General features: G+C 34.1%; 3 protein-coding genes across 8 annotated transcripts; 1 reads left to right on the plus strand and 2 right to left on the minus strand.

Moving 5' to 3' along the window:
* Window positions 1-1,516: 1,516 nt before the first annotated feature.
* On the minus strand, window positions 1,517-12,490 carry LOC129893354 (NAD-dependent protein deacetylase SRT1). Its single transcript, XM_055968872.1, has 14 exons — window positions 12,247-12,490; window positions 10,476-10,505; window positions 10,292-10,384; window positions 8,914-9,033; window positions 8,277-8,377; window positions 8,009-8,117; window positions 7,622-7,701; window positions 7,366-7,444; window positions 6,484-6,537; window positions 5,699-5,795; window positions 5,395-5,477; window positions 4,206-4,273; window positions 3,376-3,481; window positions 1,517-2,052 (listed from the first exon to the last, which is right to left on the minus strand). Exons 1-14 carry the CDS (start codon window positions 12,343-12,345, stop codon window positions 1,756-1,758), a joined length of 1,416 nt encoding a protein of 471 aa, XP_055824847.1. The 5' UTR covers window positions 12,346-12,490; the 3' UTR covers window positions 1,517-1,755.
* A 2,706-nt stretch (window positions 12,491-15,196) lies between these two features.
* LOC129893409 (nudix hydrolase 2-like) lies at window positions 15,197-20,102 on the plus strand. Of its 6 annotated transcripts, XM_055968929.1 has the most exons (14): window positions 15,198-15,310; window positions 15,402-15,451; window positions 15,563-15,619; window positions 15,734-15,772; window positions 15,885-15,941; window positions 16,029-16,074; window positions 16,184-16,241; window positions 16,910-17,092; window positions 17,604-17,669; window positions 17,977-18,114; window positions 18,599-18,676; window positions 19,245-19,279; window positions 19,453-19,561; window positions 19,646-20,102. In XM_055968929.1, exons 8-14 carry the CDS (start codon window positions 16,934-16,936, stop codon window positions 19,853-19,855), a joined length of 795 nt encoding a protein of 264 aa, XP_055824904.1. In that variant the 5' UTR covers window positions 15,198-15,310; window positions 15,402-15,451; window positions 15,563-15,619; window positions 15,734-15,772; window positions 15,885-15,941; window positions 16,029-16,074; window positions 16,184-16,241; window positions 16,910-16,933; the 3' UTR covers window positions 19,856-20,102. The 6 variants fall into 6 exon arrangements, with proteins under 6 accessions (XP_055824908.1, XP_055824904.1, XP_055824905.1 ...); XM_055968930.1 differs by having other exon boundaries at window positions 15,540-15,619; window positions 15,885-16,074; XM_055968928.1 differs by having other exon boundaries at window positions 15,885-16,074.
* Window positions 20,103-24,701: 4,599 nt separating this feature from the next.
* LOC129892008 (fasciclin-like arabinogalactan protein 1) lies at window positions 24,702-26,223 on the minus strand. Its single transcript, XM_055967528.1, has one exon. The coding sequence runs from the start codon at window positions 26,081-26,083 to the stop codon at window positions 24,845-24,847; it is 1,239 nt and encodes a 412-aa protein (XP_055823503.1). The 5' UTR covers window positions 26,084-26,223; the 3' UTR covers window positions 24,702-24,844.
* Between the last annotated feature and the right edge of the window lie 1,202 nt (window positions 26,224-27,425).

Below are 27,425 nucleotides of genomic sequence, written 5' to 3' on the forward strand. Positions count from 1 at the left end.
AATTGGAGTTCTGGTATAGGAATTATAAGATCAAAAATGGCACGAAGATAATTTATTTATTTTTAAATGAATTTTTCTTTTATGAAATTTTATTTTTATTTTTATTTTCGTGTATGATTTAAAACCGAATAACCAATAACAACCAAACCGATGGATGTATATTTTATTTGATTTGATTTGGTTTGATATTAATAATTTAAAAATTGATTAAATTAATTTAATTTTATTTTTGATCAAAAACTAACCCAAATCGAGCTATGAACACCCATATATGGAGTGTTAAAGTTATTAGTGAATAAGCATTTAAAAATGTTCATTTTCTAGATTTGATTTAACATTGTATACAGATTAAGAACGATTCAATACGTGTGATCAAAGGATTTGTATTTTCGTACTATTTTAACTTAACGTATAAAATTTTCGATAATATAAGTTAAAAGTACTATTTAATTTGTACGGTCAACTTTATATAATAATTACTGATTCTCAATTTTTTTTTATTTTCATACTATTTTAACTTTTATTATCGAGAATTTTACACATTAAGTTAAAAATAGTTCGAAAGTAAAAATAACTTGAGAATCAGTACATGCATGGGTCGTACAAATTATATAGTACGGAAATAAATACACTTCTAAGCTTAAAAAAGCGAGATGAAAATATCGATCACGTGAATCAACATATAGTAAGTAATAAAACAAGACGGATTCGATATCAAGTCTACCTATAATGATAGATCCGCTCCTATTTGGTGAGCTATGACTTAGGAGGATCTAAAATTTTAATTTATATGGATTCTAAATTTTAGAACATTCAATTTTTGTATATATTTAGTGAAGTTAATCTGGTCAAAACTACTTGATTATGCTTGAACTCGTATGTTTAAGCCTACATTGAGGCCCGATGTAGATTAATGTAAATGTGCAACCAAATCCTATAATATTAGGAAACCATTTTGATTGGTATTCAAGAATTGAAGTGTCATTATAAGTACTAAACTATACACCAAATTTAGATATTAATTTAATTCTAGGAGGATAAGTTACAAACAAGCGAGTTTTTGATTATATAAAATTTTCTTGAGTTAAATTACAATATGTTTTTTTAGTCAAGCTCATGCACGGGCTTACTTAGTGCAATTTACATTTATGTGATTACATACTATTATAGTAGAGCAAAGTTTATCCTATTCACATTCAAAATATAGTAGTTGTGATTTCCTTTGTCATCAAGGAAAAAAATCAATATTATTCCACAAGTAGAATCTGACATGAATAAGACGTACACACACCTTACCCCTACATTTGTGGAATAAAAAAACCCACACAAAGTTCAAAATTGTTCGGGGGTAATACAAACCCCCGCAAAGTTCAAGTGTCTCTTTGGCACAAAGATCTTACTTCAGGAGTAATTATGTATTCTCTTTTTGAAGTACATGGTGTGTATCTTAACTCGAGTATATTGTCAATAAAAATTATAAGTCATAAAATGAAAAAAATAATTACAGATATCAAAATTAGATCAATAATAATATAGCATGTATATGAGTTTCAAGAATAGATTAAGAAAGAAATGAACTTTAAAACTTTAGTCCTAATACCAAAAAAATGGGTTAAGAAATTTCAGTTTTCTAATCAAGAACCAGACTGAGTGTATTAACTATCAAAATTCACCCAGTCTCCACATATTAACATTTTTTTTTCCAGAGTGCTTGCTACAAGAATATTTACAGTAGTTGCTGTATATCCCTGAAGATTACCTTCCATTAATTACAGCTCTGGGTTTTCTACCGTTTGATCGTTTCCGCGACGGAATTATGCCATTTAAACATTCATATTTCCTTTTGAATGAGCCATTACTTAAATCCCCATAGCTTCTGTCAAACTTGACAATGTTTGTTACAATGGCATGTACCATGACTTCACTTTTAGGAACCATAATGACCTTTTTCTCAATAACTGCAGTCTGTCCACAGCTAGGATCTGTGATGGCGCTTTCTCTTAGATTCTGTAAGATGGAGTCTTTATCATCTTTGAACACATCCACTGAAATCTGCACAATAGAATCAAACGTTAACAAAAAAATACCCAATGTGATCCCATAAATAGGGTCTGGGGAGGGTGGGCTGTACACAGACCTTACAGAGGCTGTTTTCAGTAAAACTCTTTAACTCGAGAGAAGCGTTTTAAGAATATGCAGAAACCAGTAGCATAACATACTTAATAATAAGATGAAAGACAAATTATCTGACAGATATTCGATTGAAGGGTTAGATCAGTTGCAGGGTCCTCTTATCAAGGATGATCTGACTGATTGTTCTTGTGATGACCACAATATAGGGGGGTGATGTGGGGTGGAGTCAAAGAGGAGGACAGTCTTCAAGGCTGACAAGCTTTTGAATAAGGAGTGCATCTGACACCTAAGGTCAATCCCACATAGAAAAGGGAGAAAACAGTGAAGTGCTATATAAGACAAGTGTACACGTACACATGGTATGCACCTAGATGATCACATAGCTCAAGGGACAAATCTGTGATGTCTGTTGGGCCAAAGCAGTAATGCATGTCATGAGGTTGGGATGTCACAGTTCTTTACTGAAAAAGGAATGACAAGAACTGGAATACAAGTACTGAATTTATTGCTGAAATATTATCCAATCGTATTTCTCATACTTCTCCAACTTCTAGTTTTGCAACTTATTTGATCAGTAATCAAGAAAGAATTTCATTAACTAATAACAGTCAAACATTAACATAGCGCTGGGCAATATAGAAGCTCATCCCTTTACAACAATGGCAAGTTCTAAAACTTTTTTTTAATTCAATTACGTACTACATTGAATATGTTTTAGTGGTCTCCAGAAGGTTAAAATTCTATGAGAGAACAAAAGAAATAGAAAAATATTGACTCTTGATAAGTGGTCTCTCATTAATTGTGCTCGCAAAAGCCAAGCAAAGATATGTATCATGAATCATGACACAAATAACTCGAGCTATAAATTGTTGATCTAGTAACTGAGGGCCAAAGGCAAGGCCCAAGCCTAAGGAAAATGACAGTGGGACATAAAACAATGTCTAGAACATTGCCACTGCGCAAAAGATCTACACTCAATATTTAGAAGTTAGAACAAGCATGGTAGTTGTCAATTTATCATCTTTCAGTTTCCACAAGGAAAATGGTTGCTAGCATGGAATTGGCTAGGTGTCTTCTATCAATAAAAAATGAATATAGAAGCCATAACAGTGTAATTTTCTATGCATTTATCTGAATAAAGTATTTTTTGAGAAAGATATATCTAAATGAAGTATTAGAACAATGTGACCAGAGATTAACCATATCAGAGATGATTAAGATGAAAAAAAAGCGCATTCTCACCTTAAAATCAATAGGAATCTTGATTTCAGCCGATGAACACTTGCAACCATCACTGAAGTTCAATTTCATCATAATGTTGAAAGGATTTGCACTCTTAACTGTCCGCCTGATGAGGAATATGAGTTGAATAAGAATGTCTCGAGTTTGAGAGAGCTTATAACATTAGTGAGCATATAAAATAAACCCTCACCAATAATTAATAGGGAAAACTAGCATACACCGCTGAGCAAAATTCAAAATTTTGACTAAGAAAATCAATGGTTAAGATTCTACTTTTACTTGGCTTCTTTTTTTTTTTTCCAGATTTTTCCTCATCAATGAATTTGAGTTTAATATACTGACTTTTTATATCAACGAGAGTCTTCTTTTATTTTCCTTTTTGGGCTAGAAAATGGGAACTGTTGAAATGATATTCATATTACTTCTCATTGTCCTTCAATCATTTTATTATGTGTCCAACTTATATTTCTTCATTTTTCCATTTAGGTAGGTTAGACTTTGTTTAGAGTAATGGTATAAACAAGAGAGGAAAAAGTAAAGATTGTTAAGACTATATTTGGATGCTACAGTTCTTCACTGACAATGATAACATCTTTCTTTTAAAAAATATCCATAACTTCTGGAAAATGTCTGATCAAGATTGTCGGATGATCTAATCATCCTTTTCTACGTGATATTTTAACCCATCAATTAGAAAATCTTGAATTATTAATACAGGAGCAAAATATTTTGAACATGCGGGAGAAACTATGCCAGAGGAAAATGTATAAAAAAGACTCATCAAGATTATATTTCACATTCAACATTGCAACTTCAAGTTATAAAACTACCTTTTCAGAAAAAGAGGTTGTTTATGCAGGATAGCCGCTTTCATGTTTTGACATTCTGAAAAAGAAACCTAAAGCAGCAAAGATGTTACCATTATAGATCCAGAAAGTTTATGAAGGCTAAGGACTAGTACTGATGGCAATTATTTACATAAGGAGAAGAAATACAAGATAATTCACTGTTTTGCAAATGAGACAAAGGACGGTAACGAGCATCGTAACAAACATCTTCCATTAGCATAGTTTTTTTGTAGCAACAAGATCTAACAGTCAACTCCTTTTGTATATTTTGTTCCTTATGCATCTTTGTGATGCCTTTTTAATGATAACACGTTACTTCATCAGAAAAAATAATCAAAAAGGTCTAAGCTATTCACAGTCAGCACGAAAAGTAATTGCTTCACTCAATTGACAGAAAAAACTGAGGTAAGTAGAAGTAGCATCAACACTCTTTACAGTAAGACTATCTACACTCCTTTTTACTTGCCACATCCCTGCTCACATTTTTAGAGCCCATTTATCATTGTCATACTGGGTATTATGCTGTTGTTTATCATTGTCATCTCTTGGTTCATACGGCACCACAACAGATTTCTAAAGCCTTGGATCTGCATACCTCAAACAAGAGATACACAGGATAGGTGAACAGAGCCATAGGTCCTCAAAAGAAGCAAGATTTAACTAATGAATTCAGTGTTCCTTTAGGAAGAGGCTCCAAAAAGGTCATAATACTTTGATTTGCTGCAAGGGTACAGAGCCATTTCCCCAAGTCTCAAAGTGATAGAACATCTAATTTCAATCAAGTTTACATAATTAATCAAAAATATCAAAGGGAAAACTCATAAAGGTCATGGTCTATCAGTGGATAATGCTGCCACTGCCACTGATTATGCAATTGATGCACCTGCAACTGCCACTGTTACCGCTTGCTATTAATTCCATGTTTAATTTTTTCTATTTAATAACCTTGATCCCTGGCAGAAAAAGAAGGGAGGATGGGGCAAGGCATGCCAGAAAATTTCTCCTTCACTTCTTGGGTTAAGAGGTGCTATGATGTAAGTGTGTGTGGCGAATGGGGGTGTGAGGAGAGGAAGAAACTGAGCCTCCACAGCTCATATCTTATATAAGCACATGCATGTTTATTCAACATAATCAGCAGAATCTGCGGACACAGCTATTAACATTAACTCACCTCTACAGATTTGATAAAAGGCAACGGTGCTTTATTTCCATGGACACTTGCCACCGTAAGGCTCCAATTTACATATTTTTCATCTGCAAAACAAGTAAATCAGATAGATCAAAAGACATATTTAATGAATGAACCACTCAAAAGAGGACCAGTTTAATTGTAACTTGCTTTGTGCACTTTCACACACACTCAGACTTCTTGCAAAATATCGGTGCAAGTGAAAATGTCTTTTGACTCTAGTACTTCAAAATGCCAAATGGACAGTTAAATGAAAAGAAGATAGGCACAAATTCAGGTTAGTTACCAAGACTTGAGGCCTGAGTAAAAATGGTCTGGAGAAGATCAATTCTAATAAAAGGTGGGATTCGCAGACTGAGGAATTCCATGACTCCTGTAATTACCTGTTCATAACCATATTGGTTAACATTCTGGAAACAGGATCAATCAAAAGTACAAATCTTTTTTCAGATCAAGTACCATACGAAAAGAATATGTGAACATGTGAATAAAGCTTACAACACCCTACTTTTCCCACATGGGAAACTAGGTTGAGTAAAAGAACCAAACGTCATCTTTCCACTATTGATTCTGATGTTCTGTAGAACCTTAGCCCAATATGTTGACTAAAGCTATCAAAAACTTGAATCCTGGGAGTCATAGGTTGTACTGGAGCTGGTCCAGCTAGAAGTGCCTAATCTAACGATTGATATGGGTCTGATAGCTGGATTTGCATGTAATCAATGGGAGCCACTTGAGATGTCCTAAACAAAACCATTTGTAAGTCACTTCAAGGACATTTGAGGTTGAGGGAGAGGGGGGAGGGACGGGGGTGCTTGTGATGGCCCTAATTGTTCCTACCATCCGAGCAGGATGAATGAAAGCACCTGGTTAAAGATCAACGTTGACTTTGAAATAAAGAGATGTTTAGCATCTACTAAGTCCATGTCGTCAGATGAAGGATGAATATTCCATTTAATAGTTCAACATGTGAAAGCTCACCAAGCAATAGTGTAATATTTACTATTCAGAAACTACAAACCATGATAACAACTTTCAGTAGCATAGGGTACAACAACACAAATATGTTACCTTGTCTACAAGACCATGAATCAGTAGGCTTGCTTTCTTATCCTTTGGAGTTTTCTGCAAAATAATGTACGAGGGTATGAGAGCTAAGTGACAGATGAACTCCTACTAATCCAACATCTTTTAAATAGTGGATCAGCAGAGAGTATTTTCAAGTACAGTCACTGACAGGGTTGCAATATATAAGCAAGAGATATTCACCTATCTTTAACATTTTGGTTATGAAACTTGTGAAACTTTCATCCTCAGGCTAATTAAAGCTTTACTTTCTTTTTCCCTCGGAGATCCTCTTATATTTGATTTAGTAGAAAATTCGAACTTAAGCATCTACAGAGCCTGAAAGCCTTTATCTCCTTTTATTTTTTGGCTCATACAAGCAGGGCCTGAATCGTTTATCATAGCAAATTACAGCAGACTAATCAGCTAGGAGTCCCATATGTGCATTGTAAGGAAAATGATAGCTCTGCCTAAATGATTTAGTGATTGAGAAATAACTGCATTTATTTGAGAACAGAAAGTACTATTTGTTGTTTTTGATTAAAACATGGCAGTACATCTTGAATTATGAAAATTAAACCTAAGTCGCCTTCACAAAGATGTTTCCTGAACATGGGGTGAAATGCAAAGCATTTACACACTAAAAATAGTTGTTAAACTGTTAAATGACAATGCAAACTGATTTTGGCATCTTTGTTTACAGATAACTAGCTAAAGGTCTGACATCTCTATGGTTGTTGTCTGTTCCTTTTTCTGTGGAAGACGTTTGTGGGGATTGGGGGTGGGGGATTATGCGGCTCTGCTGCATTTTCTGTCATTACAACTATGTCGATGGAAATATGGGAAATGTGTTTGCTGATGTTACATTTGCCCCAAGGAATAATGTACCTGAAGATTAACTATTACAATCTTTCCACCGCCTTTGAGTGATTTTAGAGGCAAATTACAGGCAGGGGTGATCTGCAAACTGCAAGAGTAGAACAAGTCATGTTCTCTTCTGACATGACATGATTAAGGGTGAAGAATGACGGAAGTAAATGGTTTAACAGTTTAGAGTCAACAAACACTGTAAGAACTCATTATTTTAGCTTCATGCGTCAGAATTCCAAATTACGGAGGTAGTCAAATAGTTAGTTAGTTTTACCTTGTCCCTAGACATAACACAACATCAGCCATTTTGCAGTGTCTCTCAGCTGGATTCATCTCCTTTGGAGGTAGAGCATCCTGAGGAGAAAAACAGGAGGGAAACGGATGAGCTCAATAACAGAGTCATAGGTGGAATCATCTTTTAGCAATAAAAACCTTTGGTGCTTTGGCCCAAATAGTAGATAACAAAAAACAATCATTGAAAATATTACAGGTTTTTGTCTTAATCATTGGATGCTCATGAGGGTACAACTTGTCAAACTTCTGGCTATATCTTCAACTGTCACTACTAAAGGGCAACGGAATGTAACAGTACAACTATAAAGATAAGCCCAGATCCTTCATCCTAGGACTTTGTTATTAAAACAAAGCTGTTTAAGGTTACCTCCCAGTCAAGAACTGTGTCTTTAAGTCTTGCACCACAGCCCACCTTGGAACAACGCCGTGCAGTTTCCTTCAACCCAATAGTTTCTATTTCAAAATCCCTCATATACCTTCATGGGTCAATTCACAAAAATAGACTTTATAAGCTATCACCATATTTTTACTAGAAGACTACATACAATAAAACAAAAATTGAGTGAATATACATGAATGTGGGAACATGCATAATAACAGAGGCTAGCATGCTGCATAAAAAGATGCAAGCTTACTCAGTTCCACAAGAAGGGCATCGTTCCATAAAAGAATCCCCATGTAATTCAGAAAGCTTCTCCCTTGGAATTCCAGAGCGAAGATGGAGGCCGTCAATGTTCTACCATTTTCAAATAAGTATGATGTTACATTTTAATATTATCCACCAAGGGAAGGAAATCTGAATCCTTTTGGAAGTAGACAGTTGAAACTACATGCAGTAAATGGAATCTGAGGCTTTGTATTTAAGTAGAATAAACATCTCTTGATCAAGTGAAAAGTCATGTTTTGAGCACATAGATACTCTCTCTCTCTCTCTCTCTCTCTGATTGATTGAACTAATTTTATCGGGCTGAGGTGGAAATGGAAGAAGTTTGGAATGGAAGGAAATGGAGTAAGTAATGGAAAGCATCCACACCACTACCATAGGAAATCAAATAGGAAATTGGAAGGGGCAGAACAGGGACTTTTCCTGGGATTGGAAATGGACAACTAAATGACTAATCACAAGAAATGAAAAACAGGAGCGCGATCGGGGGTTGAAATTGCAATTTCATTTAGAAAGCAGAACTAGCTACAAACACAAAGCTAAAGTGATATAATTAATAACCCTACAAACATTAAGCACACCCATATAGTAAGAAACCAATACCACACCTGGCTTATAAGAAACTTTAGAAAACCCGCTTTCTCTAGTTCCACCAGGGCCATGTGTGTCATGCTTGGCGTTGCACGATGAAATGGCAATGATGCTTCTGGTAGCGCTTTCCCTTCTCTCTACAAGTCAGTTGAATAAAAGGGATAAGAAGATAGAATATAACCCATTATCCTTTTGCTGTAAAGAATTATTACAGAATTTTAATCCATGGAAAATGCTTCAATGCTATATACAGATATTCACATCATAACCATGGCTTGATCCTGGCAACGTTACTGCAATGTTGTCTATCAAATGCCCTAAGGACTAATAGAAGCTATCTGTTCATGCCTCAATGAATGATAATAATACAAATGCTTGTGCACTTAAGGCCTAAGGGTGTACCTAGTAGTTAATGAAGTAGGTGAAAACCTTGGAAACCAAGATTCAAATCCCACAAGAGACAAAAAACACTAGTGCTTTATTCCCATCTACCTAAGCCTTTGGTGAGAAGAGTTCACAATACATGTGCTTGTGGGAGGTAGGAGATAGCAGACACCCGGTGGATAGTCAAGATGCTCGCAAACTATCCCAGACACCACAATTATCAAAAAATCTATGTTACTCGAACTCTTCAAATATACAGCTAGGTGTGTGTTGGATCTTCCAAATGCTATGCATTTTGGAGGATCTAACATAGGTATTACATCATTTTTGGAGGTCATAGCAACATAGAAAAGAATACAATTGCTTGTTCAATCCATGTGCAAGTATAAACTATAGTGTCTTTAATAGCTTCTTCCTACTTAGTGAAAAAAGATTAGTAGTCAATACAATATGAAAATGAAATAAGAGAACTAGACACTATACACAAACAACACATAAAAAGACAAAATATGAGATAATATTTTCTCTTTCAATTGTGGTAGGTATCATGCATGTCGGTAGATTTAACTAACTCGCACAGGAGAAAACAGCTCCCCCAATCGTATGATAGATCATTCCTTTAAGGCCACCTTCATTTATACATGTCACTATTACCAAGCAAAGTGATATACCTACCAAACAACTTTATTGTGCACGGTGCTTCTCCACTTATTTATATAACTTTCCCAGGTCAAATACACAAAAAGAAAAAAGAAAAAACTCTGCACCATCTTTAGATGATCAACGCATCCTCCTCTCAGTTCCCAAATATCTGGCCTAAAAGATGACATTGCAGGTAGAAAGAAGGATCGGAGATAATGACTGACCAAATTAGCTAGAATTAGGTCAAAAGGGCAGCATTCAATTCTCAAGTCTTAACATTTTAACATGGGTATCAATGGTAGAAACATGTCGACCAACGTGCTTTCAGAAAGAGGGGCTTGCAATTCATGGATATAACTACAATACTACCTGAAGAGTCCAAATGCCCTTGGGACCTCGAAAATCAGGTATGCCACAAGAAGTGGATATTCCTGCTCCTGTAAACACCACTAAATGCTTACTCTGTAGAAGAGACAAGAGTTAGAACGGGTTACTTCTAAAGAGAAAATATATACATGGCATAGCTAAGACAAAAACTGTTTAAAGGACTCACTTTTTGTATCATCACAGAAAGTCTCTCAATCTGCAATTTTATGTTACAAAAATCAGTATCAGTAAGAACACAGAAAATAAAGTGATGCTTCCCTTTTAACTGACCTTTGACAAGAAGCTGAAAGAAACAGAAGATCCTTCAGCACCAGAAAGTACTGATTTCCAGAAAATCTTAAACAGCATAATGGATAGAATTACAGGCAAAATCTAAATATTCAGCAATCAAAATCTACTTAAATTATCTCCTTTATTATGAACAATCAGATTTCAGTTTAACGTGAGGACGACAAGAGAATGTATGGGGGTCCTAGAATTCTAACAAAGACAAAACAATAGTACAGGACAATTGGAGATTGTGACAATGACACAGAATGCTATTTGAAACAATTGATATGTACCTGCTAAAAAAAATTAAGTTCATTTCTGTTGCCTTAGACCACAGATAACGAAAAGCTGGAGACCATATTTTCTACAGCAGGTGGAACTTCAAATTCCAAATATCATCCCAAATGAGCAATCATAAGTTTTGAGTACTATCTAGGTGCTTGTAGCTTCTAGTCCAAATTTAATCCATAATTTGTTCCTCTCTTCTTTCAATAGTAGTCTGAATATTTTTCAAGAAATACTATAAAAGAGGTAGGATTCGAAATTTGCCATTCGTTTCTTACTTTAATCAGTTTTAGCAGAAGGTTTCTGAAAATAAATGTTAGCAATTGGATCAGCAACTAATTACCTAATACTAATCCTTTTCTTTTAACCAATGATTAACAAATGCTACCAACTTCTCTTTTGAGCCTAGGTTCAAACAACCTTTCTACCCAGTAGGAATACGGCCTACGTACATCCTACCCTCCCCAAACCCCACTTGTGGAACTACATTGGGTATGTTGTTGTTGATTAACTAATGCTACCTTAAGCCCTTAACATGGAAGACATGCAATAGCAAAAGGAACGATGATCGCAGCTTAAATGCATAACTCACGTGGATATTCAACAAGCTGCAATAATGCTGCTAATAGAAGGATTCCTTATTTCGTAAAGTAGTATTGAAGCCCAAAGATACATGGAAGTCCAAAATCTTAGAGGTGGACACAAAGACGTTGTGCAGGGACTTCAAGTGTTTGCACTGATACTAACTTTTAGGGTAAATTGTGTATTATCTATTGAATCTAGAAGACTAAGAACCTTAGGACCTTATCATCCTTAAATGTTTAACACTTAGCTCATGACCAACACAATGCATGATACTATCACAAAGCTTTTGAACAAAATCATTAGAAAACTCCAAATGCTTCATATTTTACGCCCCTTAAGCAAGCGCGGATCCAGGTAGGGTCAAGGGGTTCATCCAAACTACTTCAGGGAAAAACTACATTTTTCATACATGATTAAATTTATTTTATGTACATATATTAAACGTTGAACCTCCTTTTGACTTCTCCATCTACTTACTTTTTATATTTTGTACCCTTAGTAAAAATCCTGGCTTTGCCACTGCCCTTAAGATTCAACAATCCCTAATTAGATTAATGACTCTGAGATTATCAGGGTCCTATCACGCTTAGCAATGTGGGAACTAAATCTGGATCTCATGAAAAATCCAAAATACAAACCTAAATTTCCATTCTTGATAAAGCACAAAAACCTAAACAAATTTTATGGGTATTTGCAGCCAGATAAAATGATCAAACAAGTGAAACAACACGACAAGTAACACAAAAGGAGTAAAGGGTTGCAGAGAAAAATGCCAAAAAAATAAATTAAAATCTCACTTTGTCTTGCAAAACGAGAGGTGAGTCGAAATACTCAGTCATCCCAACATTGCCCACATCTTCTATAAAAGAGAGCTTTTCAGCATAACCCAGAGACATTTTTTTTCAGGAACAATCTGCTCCTTTTTTTCTCTGTGAAAAAAAAAAGTTTGATTGATCACTGAAGAATTAGAAGCAGAGGAATACTCTACAAAGAAGAGCCTTTTTAGTTTTGCTGTGTAGTAAAGATGGTCAAGTATTTACTTTCTTTGCTCCCCTGTTCCCCTTTTTGCTCATTTATTCCATTTCTTTTTTCTTTTTTTTAAAAAAAATTTGTATCCAATTAAAGTTCGATTAATTTGAGACTCCATTCGAAGGAAAGAGACTTTCTATCAAGATTTTTTTATATTCATGGTTCAAATTTGAGAACCCTGATTAACGGAGGATCAACACATTCTTTGATAGTTATTCCATTTCTATTTGTTTTAATTTAGGGACATTTGACTGTAAAAATTACGAATATATAAAAAAAATCAAGTGAAAAATAATATTTGAAAATTAAAGTTGTGTTTGATTATAAATATAGATTGAAGTTGGGAGTATTCTTGGCCCTTTTCCCTTAGAATGATAGACTTTTTTTATACGTTTGAGTTCTATTAATTTGAATTCACATTGCGTAAGACTCTATTAGGAGGAAAGGAACTTTCTACCAAGGATTTTTCTATACTCATGGCTCAAATTCGAGAACTCTGATTAAGGGACGAGCAATACTATCCGTTGCACCATATTCTTCGGTAGTTATTCCTTTCAGTTTGTTTTAATTCAATGGCCATGAAATTTATGAATATTTAAAAAAAATCAAGCAAAAAATAATATTTAAAAATTAAAATTGTGTTTGATTATGAATATAAATTGAAGTTAGAGATATTGCTGACCCATTTGCCTTGAATCAAAGACTTCTTTTATACATTTCCTTCTTTTTTCTATTTATACAGCTGGAATTCAAATAAAATTAAGAGCAAATCTATGTGATAACAAAAATAGATAAGGTAGAACAAAATTTTATTTGAATTTTAAGTTAGAATTCTCTTTTTTGGGGTGGGGTTTTCCTACTTTGCAGGAGACCTCGTATTATTGAGAACTGTGCTTTGACTTTCTTCGATTCTCATTGATTCAATTTGCTTTTTGTCTATTCATTTTGCTTGTGCAAAATTGACCGGCTAGTTTTTTTTTTTAAGCTCCATTAATAAATTTTGCTATGATGAAAAAATATTTTCACTTGGAAAAGATATTTTATTTTTTGAATTTGATATACTTTTGATTAAAGATGAGATAATTGTATCAATTTACAATTTTTCACTAAATAAAGTTTCTTTTCTTTCTTACCATTCAAGGACTTACCTTTCCCTAAAAAAGTTATTAACAATAGAAAAATGAATTTCAGAAAGTATAGAAAATAAATTTTTTAGTTTTTTTTTTCACCAGTCAACAGACCTCAGTTTTATTCCACCTTCATAGTCCCATTTCCACCGCTCCACGCCTCTACCCCCACTCTCATCTTTTATCTCTCGTTCTATTTGTTTAAATTCTATATAAATATTTTTAAGATAATCCTTTTTACTTGCACAACAAACATAAAAGTAAGTAAGAAATCTACATGAGAATTAATTTTCTAGGTCACTTATAATTATTTTTACTTTTATGACCCTTTATATAAAAAAAAATAATATGCACTGTCAAACATGCATGTTTGAATTTCATTCAAAGAGACAAATTTTGGTTGGATATGATCTTTTGATACTCCACTGATGACTCTTGACTAGAAAAGTTGAGTCCTGACCCGTACATAAGACCACTCATTTGGGGTATGAACTCTTCAATATGATGATTATGTTCACCATTAACAGAGGGCGTTTACCACTTTAAATTCTTTTTTAAACAATTTTTTTTAATGAGTCACGTGACGTCGTGCCTTATTTGTAAAAATAGGAATGTCAACAACAATAACAACAACATATCCAGTGAAATCCCACAAAGTGATGAGATGTGGGGAGGGTAGAGTGTACACAAACCTTACCACTACTTCGTGGAGATAGAGAGACTGTTTCTAAAAAACACTTGGCTCAAGTGTATCAAATCCAAGTAAAAGAAGAAGATAATAATGTCGAAAGCATAGAGAAAACAATAATAATAATAAAATAATGTAATAATCGTAATGCAATAAACAACACATGACAAGAACTATAAGGGCATGACTAGTTTTATGACATGCATTAAACCTCCACACGACAAGACCACACTCTACCCCTACTAGCATTAAACCCTAATATGCAACCTCCACTTTTTTTTCATCTAAAGTATATCCTCGGTAATATAAAGTTTCATCATATCTATTTTTTTCGGTCTACCCCTACCCCCTCGTCTATCCTCTACATTCAACCTCTCGTACCTCCTCACTGGGGCCTCGATGTATCTCTTCTACACATGCTCAAATCATCTCAGTAGCATTTCCATTATCTTGTCCGCCATCGTTATCATTCTTATCTTCTCTAATCATTCCAAATCTTATCACTTTTATTATATCCATACATCCATCTCTCTAAATACAAAATACATGAATAATACTAATTAATTTCTCAACAAAATGAACTACAGAAATCGAAGAAAAAGAATTCTGCCGTTTAATTGTGTAATAAGTAGCCCGACTCAACCGGGCCGTGCCATATTGGTCCATACGGTAGATGTCGGTTGAATACTACTATTTGTGATTTGATAGTACCAATTAACCGGCCCGGCCCGGGACGAGTTGGACCAGATGCCCGGCCCCGCGCCACCCTTATTAACCCACAGTTACCCACCACGTCTGCGGCATTTTGAAAATGGGCCCAGATGACGCAATGAACTAGTGGAAAGCCCATCATCAAGCGCATGGTGCATGATAGGCGCATGTCTATTTAAGTTCCTCCGTCTTCAACTTTGTTTGCAGCACTTGCCACATTTACGGCATTTGTAGCAGAGCTCTCCATTTTTCAATATTTTTCAGCTTCGAAACCACTAATTCGAACTGTTGAGCTCCATTTTCAAGGTACTTTTCAATTTTATCAGTCTGTGATTCTTCGACTTTTTGTTAAATTTATTACTTCCTGAATTATGTTTGATACGTGTGAATCGAACAGTGTGACTTTCATTCATTAGGTTCGGAGCAATTTGCTGCGTATCAGCTCCGGTATTCTTCAAGTTCATCAATCTATGTTCTTCTACTTTTTTTTTTAAATTACCTTCGGAAGTATATTTGATTCGTGAGAAACGAACAGTATATATCACTTTTTTTTATTAGGTTTGGAGCAATTTGATTTGTGAGAGACAAATAGTGCTGATCAGCTCCATTTTCAAGGTACTTTTCAATGCTATATCAGTCTGCGATTCTTCTATTTTTTGAAAAAACTTTGTTACTTCCAGAATTATGTTTGATATGTGAGAATCGAACTGTGTGACTTTCATTCATTAGGTTCTGAGCAATTTTCTGCGTATCAGCTCCATTTCGAAGGTATTTTTCAAGTTCATCAGTCTATGGTTCATGTACTTTAGTTTTTGCTTTAATTACCTACGGAAGTATATTTGACTCGTAAGAAACTAACAGTATCACTTTTGTTCATTAGGTTTGGAGCAATTTGATTTGTGAAGGACAAACAGTGCTGATAAGTTCCATTTTCAACGTACTTTTCAAGTTTATCCGTATATATTCTTCGTTTTTTTAAAAAAATTATCTCCGGAAGTATATTTGATTCGTGAGAGACGAACAGTATCACTTTGTTCATTAGGTCAGTGCTGATCAGCTCCATTTTCAAGGTACTTTTCAAGTTTATCTCTATATATTATTTGATTTTTTATTATTTTAAAAAATACCTCCGGAAGTATATTTGATTTGATGAACAGTACTGTAATTTTCATTCATTAGTGTAGGGCAATTTGATTCGTGTGAGAGGAGAACAGTGCTGATCAGCTCCATATTGAAGGTAATATCATTCTTCTACTTTTTGTTTGTTTCTTACCTGCGTAAGTATTTTTGATTTGTGAGAGACGAACAGTGTAGCTTTGGTTTGGAGTAATTTTATAAACAGTTGGTTTTTCAAAATTAACATCTGCCATCTCTTTTCAAACTATGTAATTTCTTCTGTTTCAGAAAGCACCTATGCAAGTTGTCTTTGCTGCTAAATTATTTGTTGAATTATGTAAATTAACTATCCTATTTAAATTCCATCGCCAATTCGACATTACACATGCTTCGGGTTGGAGTTCAGCATCGCCTGTTAAAAATATGTAGAACTTAAAAAAGAGATTCATGTGCTTAGTTGTTTTTTTGTTCTTCAATATGGAAATCTCCTTGCACTTGAGACATATGCTGCTGGCTTTACATAACGTTATATTGGACGAGGTAGTTCACATGATTCAATTCAACAGTATAGTCCTATTGTAATGGTTCTAGGCATCATGAGGTGTGTGACTTGTCATTAGTTATATATTTTTAGAAACAGCAGGTGCTTTGGTTCTGGCTTTTGCTTATTGTCAGTTTCAATTAGGTTGGTGCATAATTGTAATCAGAAGCTTATATGGACATATGAATTTCTTTGCATTTCTAGCCTGTTGTGTTTTTCGGATGCTTAATTAGAATATTTGGCTGCAGGACTTGTGACTACGTTACCATCTTATGGAACAAATGTTAGTTCAAAATGCTGTCAAAAAGGTACAATTGCTTCCAGCTGTAAATGATGAACATGGAGGAGTTATAATAGAACTAGAGAAGCCTATGGACCCAAATGTCTTCCATAACATGCTTAGAAGTTCATTACGTCAATGGAAGCTGCAGGTATATTGATTTTGTTAGTCTTATTAGGAGCAAAGATTTGCTTGATTTTTCTGTTCACTGCCTTCCATATCACAGCTTCCCTCTGAAATATTTTTTTCCCTTCCCTCTTCTTTGTAAGTCAACAGGCGACATGTCTTCCTTATTACTACCATTTGGAGGATATATCAAAATGAGATAATTGAAAATGTGTGTTTTAGGCAAATAGAAACCTTTTCTTTTTACTGCAGCAGATCAGCTAGATACAAGTATTCTGTTATTTGTCTGACAAGAATGAAGCTGTTACAAGAAATGGCTCTGTTCATTAGCATGAGTGGAACGGCATTCTTTATGTCTGTTTAATTTTTTTCAATTCGCATGAAGTTGTTGCGTTGTACAGCAACACATATATGAAACATGCTAAGATGGTCAATGAGAGCAGTGTGCTTGGATACTTGTGTAAATATGGTTGACTTGGGTTCCCTTTTTCATCTTTCAATTCTTTTCTACTGGTTTGACATATATTATCTTGCAGGGGAAAAAGGGTGTGTGGATTACACTGCCGATTGAACTTGTAAATCTGGTTGAAACTGCCGTTAAGGTAAAGTGTTCTGTACTTCTTGTAATTTGGATGTTATAGTTCATCTTGAAACCTTGATGTAGAGAAGTTCATGGAATTGTGTTGTAGAATTGGCATTTTTTCAGGAGTGAATAAAGTTGCCATGAAATCTCAAGCCATTGTATGATGAAAGAAACATTGTCTAATTGATCCATATGGAAATGAAATAATCACTATAAATGTAAACTTAACTTTGCTCTTAGAACTCCACTGTGAGAAAGTATTTACCAACCTTGACTTCACAAACTCAAAGGCAGTAGCGTTGATCCAATTTTAACATTGGATGCAGGAAGGGTTCTGGTACCACCATGCAGAACCTCATTACCTGATGCTTGTGTATTGGATTCCTAAAACTGAGAATACGATCCCTGAAAATGCGTCACATCGAGTGGGTATTGGTGCTATTGTCTTGAATGAGAAAAGAGAGGTAACTAAGCTGCTGTCTATTTTGCTCTAGTAGTTACCCATGTGGACATTATAGTTCACTTAATCTGTGTTTGTTCTAATTCTCAATATGGCATTCCCTTCTTGAATGTCAGACTTATGTTAAAATGGTATATCATAGTCTTGCTGCATCAAATAGCTTTTGAAGATGATCTAATGGTTGCTTTAAAGCCTGCCCGTTTTGATAGAACAATTTTGTACACTTCACTTCCTACTTGTAAAATCTTTATTCTCAGCTAACGTCTTTACCAGTCAAAGAAAAGTGATTGTGAATGCAGTCGTCACTAATTAGCATGTAAAAAAAAATAAGAGCTATTTAGCATCATAGCTGGCACTTTCCATGAATAAAGCATATCTTTATCATTAGAAACATCTATCTTGTCTTGTACAACTATGCTTAAGCAACTTGGAGGTAATTATTTTGTAAACTCTCCGTCCATTCGGTAATTGCAATATCTTGTTTTCAGTTGCTTGTTGTGCAAGAAAGTAGCGGCAAAATGAAGGGAACAGGGATATGGAAGATCCCTACTGGTGTAGTCGAAGAGGTATAAGGTCAATGTTGAAGCTGAAGTCAGATTTAAAAACAAGTCATGCTTCTACTTGAAGTCTTAAACTGTATATTAAGCTTTTTTCCTGCAAGGAGAGGATATATTTGAAGGCAGATCTAAACCCCCTTCGTTAAAAAATTACATCGTATATATAAGATAAATTTTTTAATTTATGTGTATATATTTAACATTGAACCCCTTGAGCATAAGCCAAAGGACTAGCTCAATGGCAAATGGGGTTCAATATTTCGCCTTAGCTTGTCTCAGCTCGCGGGTTCAAATCTGAATAAGCACATTTTTTTTTCTGATTAGCGTGTTTAATTTTTTTTTAAACCCCCTTTATAAAATTCTTCGATCCACCACTGTTTGAAGGTACAGTAAGAGAAGTGAAAGAAGAAACAGGAGTAAGTATATACTATATATATATCGAGCACTGAAATATTCAACAGTCAAAGTCTACCTAAAAGGCTACATAATCTATCAATCAATCAATGCATCCAAGTTTTCTGCCTTACATTTGACCATTATCAATCCTCTGAGATTATCCGAGTTTCTATTGGTGCAGATTGATACAGAATTTCTGGAAGTGCTTGCATTCAGGTAGGAAATTCCTGCGACGGAGTATGTATATCAGTTCTTCATTTAGTGGCTAACACATAAGCAGTGACAAAAGAAAGGAATTGTTTGTTCCACTAGATTTGGGGTTTACTTGTTGTGATGATATATTGTGTAAAGAAAATGAAATATGGGGTCATAACATTTCTTGTTGACAGTCAGATGCACAAGTCATTTTTTGGAAAGTCGGACTTATTCTTCATTTGCATGATGCGCCCTCTTATGTTTAACCTACAAAAGCAAGATTTAGAAATCGAGGCAGCTCAGGTATTTCTAGGGATTATGTAGGGATGTGTTACAGTATTCTCAAGTCCTATGTAACAAGTATTTCGTGATATTACTGCCTTGCAGTGGATGTCACTAGAAGAGTATGCTGCTCAGCCATTTGTTCTGAAACATGGCATTATGAGATACATCAAAGATCTATGCTTTGCGAAGGCAGGAGGGAGTTACCCGGGGTTTACTCCTGTGCCAATTAAATCATGTTTTGGTGATCCTATGAGTTACCTTTATTTCAATGGGGATGGTCTGGTCCAGGAAACCTCTGCAATTCATCTATGAAGAAACAGAGTGGATCTATCAAATTTGCCAGATTTGACGGTTTGTCTCGTTTTTATCTACACCGCTCCATTCAGGTCCATTTAATTCTAATACTAGGAGTTTTCTAAAACTTAAGTTGATAAGTACTTGCACAAGTTCTCCATAATTATTTTCATCTAATTTGATTATTGATGCTTAATTATTGAAGTGTTATGGATTAGTTGTATACAAATAATTATATGTATTTTCCAAGGCTTATATGCCACATTATATGAAGTGTCTAATGAAACACAGAAAACATAACTTCTTCCAATTTGCTTGATTTGTGTTTTATTCTTTGTTCATTTAACTTCTCATGTAAAATTCTTACCTGATTAGAAACTCACGGAACAATTACAACATGTTTGGGATATTATAATTATATTGCCTGCACTGGATACGAAAAACAAAAAGAAAGAGTTAATTTTGGACATAAGATGATTCCTTTGCAATTTCCATTTTTCTAGTGCAATGTAAAGTCCTAAACCAAAAGTGACTTAAGCATCCTCAATAAATACTTATCCGGGTGCTTTATACCAAGTCAATAAAGTTAATTACAACATATCTAGTATAATCCTACAAGTGGAGAAATAAAGGAAGTTAATTAGCAGTTAAAAATTGAAGTGAAAACATAAATCCTTAACTGTGGTATAGTGATAAATGTGCATGTAAAAGACGCATACTCTGTATTCATAGGTTGGTTTGGTGTAAATACTCTGTTTAGGTAAGTTCTTCTATTGCCGAACTTGTATTTGGCTCTGATAATTAATCTGATCAGTCTTTAGAAACCAAATAATTGGCTTGTGCCTCATAGATGAACAAAAGCGTAGGTAAAGATGAGCGGGTGAATCTGTAATGATTCATGAAATTTTGGAGAAACAAAATTGGGGAATCCGAAAGTCAATTATTCCACTGCTTGATAAGCATGTACATTAAAGAGAGCAGATTGAAGAGTAAATGCATATCCAACTTTGAACTGTAGGTATAATACTGTAATAAGGGTGTGGGAGGCCATTCTAAATGTGGCTGCAGCCTGGTCTTCAATGGGATCTACTTTTGCAACATGCAAGCTTTGAATTTATGTGGGCGTAGTTTATGTTTAAGAAAAAAGAAAGACTTTTAAAATTTGTGATTTTAAATGTGTCATGTGATTTCCGTGATTGACTATACAAGCATGTTACATTGCTACTAAAGGTAAAACAATAAAAATGTTCAGAAAATTGGTATTTTATTCTAAAGTACTAGATGAGTTGATTATATTTTGAGCTTTACCATTATTTTTGGACAAATAAAGTACCTACTTTTTTTAAGTTAAGATGAATCCAGGAGGAGTAGCAGTAATAGAGGAGTCATTGTTAAGAAAGGATCAATTAGTTAGCAGTAGTATAACAACTTCCAGTTAGTGTGCCTTGGCAACTTTGTAAAAAGTGTAGAATGCCTCAACAGGGTTTGCAAAGGTTGCCTAACCAACTGCTAATAGGCCCAGAATACTCTGCACAAGTGACTCAATGCTCTAATTTCAATGACATTTCTAGGAGGAATCTCAAATTTTGAGTTTGATGGAGGTCATTAAATAAGCGGTGGATGAATCTAGGATTTTTACTTAGAAAGTTCGAAAAGTAAAATGTAAATATGGGGATAAGTACAGAAAAGATGATGCAGTCAGTAAAAATTGAACCTTGGACGTTGGGGTGCATTAACTTATATATCCTGTGTAATATTTTGACGAGGGGTTCGGATGAACACCCTCCTACCCCCTAGATCCACTCGTTAGTGAGCCAATTAAAAAGTACAAAAACATGTTATAAATTGATTTCTTTCGGTTCTCGCAACTCCAATGCCAAAAACGATTTTAGAATTCATCGATTTGTCAATGAAGCTGTTAAGCAATTAATTATTTTACTAGCAATTGTTTAAGCACGATAACCAATTTAAAGAGGTAAATAAAAAGTAATATGTTACAAACGGTCCAAAATTGTTTAGTTATGTTAATAATGATACAGCGAATTTATGCAATGATTAACAATTTGGTATATATGAATTGCTTACTTTAAACGAATACATTTGTCTTTAAATACTAATTTAATTCTTGCATAACTTAATTTTAAATCTATACTATATTAAAAGTATGAAGACTCTTAAAATGTTGATTGAACTTATTGCCCTTCATTAAAAGACTCCATTTTAGACAAAATTGTCTTTTCACAATTTTTCTTTCTTTTTAATGATATTAACTATTAATTATAATAAAAATCCTAAAATATTAAGAGTCCTAAAATATATGGAAAAAAGAATTAGAAAAAGACTTTAACTAAAACTTATTAATTTTTTTTTCCTTGAATTATGTAGAGAATCTTAAATTTGAGACTCTAAAATAAATACTAACGTATTCTTTTTAGTATATTTGCAAACAACAATTTCCACGTAGGGCACTTATAATGAATAATTTAAAAAAGAGAAAAGTTACTATATATTGTTACTTCATTAAAAGTGGAGACTAATTATACGCGTGCACTATTAATTATTTGGTGTACTATAATTGCTTCCTTTATATACTCCCTTTTAATCATTAAATAATTTTTAAAATTAAATTAAAAGATTAGGATAAATATTAATAATTGGTGGTAGTGATGGTTGTGGTTATGCTACGGATGGTGGTTATGGATGGTAGGTGGTGGTGATTGACGGTGGTGATAGTTATCGGTGAACTGTTATATTTGTAAAAAATTTAAATAAACATCTTAACGATAATAAGACTTTATTATAAATTTTAATCATTCAAACTTATTCAGACATTTTAAGTGATTGTAAAATAAGAAAAATAAATAGACTTAATGATTAAGTAACAGACCTTGAAAAAAAACATATTTAATGTCCGAGATCCTAATGATTAAGATTAAGACATTCATTAAGTGCAAACAGATGATGTCTAAGACGTATGAATCTGAATGTATATCTGAAAATTAAAATGTACATAAGGATCTAAAAGATCTGAATATGAATTCATATTTAATATTAAGATGTTGCATTAAGATTTGAATATAAATAGTTAAGAATGTTTGTTTTCTCAATATTTGAATGTATAAATTTTTGTCTTTGTTTAAAAAATATAAAATTAAGTAAGATAATAAATTGCTCTAATATTATACGAATAAAATATTTTAAAATACTTAGATGGCAGATGGTGGTAATGAATAACGATGATGTTTATGATTTGTGTGTGTCGATTTAGGATGGTGTTCATTGATGAAGGTGGTTGTGAGGAGCATTTTATGGTATGTGGTTGATAATAGTGATTAACTGTAGTTGTTGATAGCGGCGGCTGATAATTAGTAGTAGAATGATACTGATAACTAATAGCAATGGTGACTGATAATGATGGTTAGCGATATGATAATGTTGACAAACGATGATAATTATCGATAGTGATTATTTGAATGTAATAATAATTGGTGGTGATGATTACAAATAATGCCTAATATTTATGACGATTGATTTGGTGATTGGTGATGTTGTGGTTGGGTTGAGAATGGTGATTGTGGATGGCGGGTGGTGGTAATTAACGGTGGTGGTGGTTATGTCTAACAGATGATTGTGGGTGGTGGGTGAAAGTAGATGGAGTAGTAGTGAGCTCTCATCTTTGTAGAAATTCTTAAATGACATTTTAATGATATTAAGACTTTATTATAGATCTTAATCATTTGACCCTATTCAGATCCATTAAGGGATTGTAAAATAAGAAATAAATGTAATTAAAGTTTAAAATCTGAATGATTAAGATTCAGACTTTGCAAATGAATAGACTTAATGACTGAGATTCGAATGATTAAGATTAAAACCTTCATTAATTGCAAACAAATGAAGCTTTTGTGGCAAAACTATCGTGTTATTAGCCTCTTGGTGGATGACTTTCAGGTTTCTTCCCGCACAACTTTTATATTGTCATCTTTTGCTTTACCATACATTTTTTTTTTGTTATTGTTAATTTATCACATGTACTTGTGTTATATTATTATATTCATACACTTTAGTTAATTTTTCTTTTACATTATCGTTTAGAGTGTGTTTTTGTATATCAATATCAATATAATTTTGATTATGTTGAAACTTTATTCACTATTTAATTTTGTTCATTAATTGTTAGTGTGATTGTGAGTTATCATGTTTCTTTTTAAATACACCTTTTATTTTACAAATTATATGTTACTTTTTTTAAAAAAAAATTACTTAATAATATAAGGTACAAAAAAGAATTTATTCTTTTCATATACAATCGTTATTGATTATCGCAACATACACATGCAAAGCACGTACATTTAATTAGTATTATTTAATGCGGTCAATCAAACTTTACATTAATTATACGACGGACTGTATAATGTAATGAAGTATTATATGGTGATTATTGGTGAGATTAACAATCAACCAAACGACCCAACTGAATAACGAATGCATAACAGCGGAAAAGGAGAAATGAAAATTATATGATAGTAGGAGTACTATAGTACCTTAATTTAGGTGTCTTTGTTAAATAGAATTTAAGAAATAAAAGAAAAAATTGAATTGTTTGTCAGCTAAGATGTTGATAATCTTACTAAACGTTAGAAAAATACAACTGTTTTTTTAGAACAGATCAAAGGAAGTACATATTATGATGGCCATGAAAATTCTAATGAAAAGTTTATCAAAATTAAATTATCCACACGCCAAGGATGATTCATACTATTACAATATCAATTCCAAATCAACTTAAGATCGAAAGAGAGTCAAGGAAGATGTAAATCTTAAAAAAAAAAAAAAAAACGCTACCACAAAGTCTGACAGGAAGTATAGAAATAGACTAATTATACTGTTACAAACTTTAATTTGATGACCACATTGGCTCAATTGTTTCACGTAAAACTTAAAAAAATAAAAACTAAGAAAACAAGCTTCGTTTTGTCAAACACCTAAGAAAAATACAAGTAAAACTTACATCAATAAATTGAAGGTAAACCATATACTGAACACGGCGGCAAGTGATGCTCCGGCGTTGTACTTAACAGCGCCGCTCTCTGTCGAGGAAACATCAGCATCACGGTTGGGACCATCTGCCGGGGAATCCGCTGGAGAATCAGCCGGAGATGCAGGTGCCGGTGGTGACTTGGAGTGCTTAGGAGATTCAGCATCGGCCTCCGGTGCCGGTGCCGGTGCCGGCGTCGGAGTATGAGCAGCCTTGAACAATTCCTTAGGCAATAACACCTTATCAAGTGAGAAAATTGCTACTGGCAGTTGATCAAACAAAGTCGCCGTGATCTTCGCCGTCACAATTTTCGTCTTTAGAGTAACATCTTCGCCGTCATTTTGAACAACGAAAGCGTACTTCTTTGCGCCATCAGTAGCTAAAGTGTTCATATCTCCGTTATTAGATTTCAAATTCGAAATGGATTGATATATGGGAACTCCGTGATACTCTAGCAGTGATTGTTTCCCTTCAGCTGTTAAATTCTTAAACTTAGGCAAAAAATTCTTCATTGCATCATCGCCGGGGCAAAATATTGTTAATCCACCATCAACATTGTCCTCAAACGTCTTTTCAGCAGGAGAAGCTGATAAAGTCTCGGCGAAAACTTTGCATCCATTAGCTGACATTAGAGAAGTGAGATTCATCTGGCTTGGTCCTGGAGTCGGAGCTTCAGCTTCGGCTGAGGGCAGAATCGTACTTATCTGAATAACGGAGATGTTGTAAGGGATCTCCTCGACGGATTTAACAAATTTGGCGGGAGGAGAGCCATCGTAATCAGCCGGGCTGAACCCGACTTTACCTCCTTTTAGATCAGTAATGTTGACGAAACCGGAAGAACCGGTAGCCGAGCCGGTGGCTTGGAACATAGTGGCTGCAAGTGCGGTACCGTTAGTAATCTGGTGAAGCTTTTTAGCGTCGAAGTAATCGAGAAGCACGTGAAAAGAGAGTACGTTTTTTATAACGTAGTTAGATAGGTGTTTGGAGAGTAGATCTGACATTCCGGCATTATCGACGGCGCATACGGTTATGGTTTGCCGGCGGTTAATTTCTGCGGCGAGGTGTGTAGTTGTTAAGTAATGGTTAAAAGTGGAGAACTGTGGATGTTTGGCTAGAATGTGGGTAATCTCGTGGGCTTTAGTGGTACAAAGAAGGAGGGCTAGAGAGAGAACCACCGCGGCCATGGTGGCCGAGGACGGAAGCTGCATGTTGTTGTTGTAGCAGAGAGAGGACTTTCGGCGACTGTGTGTGGAGTGAGGGAGTTGAGTGAAAGAGCGAAAAAGGGAGTTGTTATTGGGGCAAGCGAGATCTCAAGTTACTGCAAATTTATTGACCAAGTTAATTACAGAAAGGGTACCATTCAGTGTTTATAATAATTTTTTTGTTTTAGCAGTTAGGAGTGATTGAGAGTATGAGGTTGCACGTTTCAATTTCTGGAAAGATAAAAATACTAGGTGATTCTTCCTATCTATTCTAAGTCTTGATAGACAGAGTTATTTGTTACATGTTGCTGGTGAGAAATTGTTAGATATTTCGTAGAATTAGTCGAATACTAGATGATTCCTTCTATCTATCATTGTTGATGGGAGGTGATAGATATTTCATTGAATTAGTTGAATGCTAAGCGAATCCTTATATTTGTCCTAGGTGACAGGTATTTCGTGAAACTAATCGAGGTGTGTGCAAGCTGGTTCTAATATCACAGTAATAAAAATAATAATAATAATGTGTTTTACACCTATAACATGCTTTCACATATAATGATATTATGGCAACCACAGCGATAAAATAAAGAGAAGAAAATTAAAATATATTATCAACCTTATTTGTCACTTAATAATAATAAATAAATATAACTTGATGTAAACCCAACATGTTAGCTAACTAAGAGTTAGTAGTTGGGTTCTTCTAAAATTCATTTTTTATTTCATTTTATTAAATTTAAAAGATCGGATAGAAGTATGAATAATGATAGAGAGAGACACAGAGGTATGTAAAAGAGTATAGGACTTTTGTGTCGGATTGAAACCTTAGACATTATTTTGTTTTGGTTTAGGTGTTGGTGGTCCCTTTGTACCAGAGAAGTCTATGTAATAAGGATAACTTGAAGGTTATAGCTCGAGTTTCATTAAAAATATTTAGCAAAAGGTGTTCAACTCATAATTCTTTTGATTGTTGTAACTCTGACTTGATCATGGTGGTAAATTGTAATTAAGTAATTTATGCCCGATTCCGTTATATTTCAACAGTAAGCAAAATAAAAATGACATAGTAATAATTAGCTAAAGTAAGTTCTGCAGCATATTTTTCTAGTTAAAATATCACAAGTTAAACGTGATATCACGAGTTTGAATCAAGTAATTAGTGTGACGGCAGTGGATTCTCAACTTTTCTACCCTATATTCTTGATTTGCTCATTTAAACTCAATGTTGCTTTTATTGTTTGGTTGTAATAATAAGTGGTTCTCAGCAGTAGCGGAACCGCGTGTACTTTTCTTCTTCTTAAAATTATAATGTATTATTAGGTTTAAAAAAGGCTTTATTATATAT

This window comes from Solanum dulcamara, chromosome 6, assembly GCF_947179165.1.
Source record: "Solanum dulcamara chromosome 6, daSolDulc1.2, whole genome shotgun sequence".
Lineage (NCBI taxonomy): Eukaryota > Viridiplantae > Streptophyta > Magnoliopsida > Solanales > Solanaceae > Solanum > Solanum dulcamara.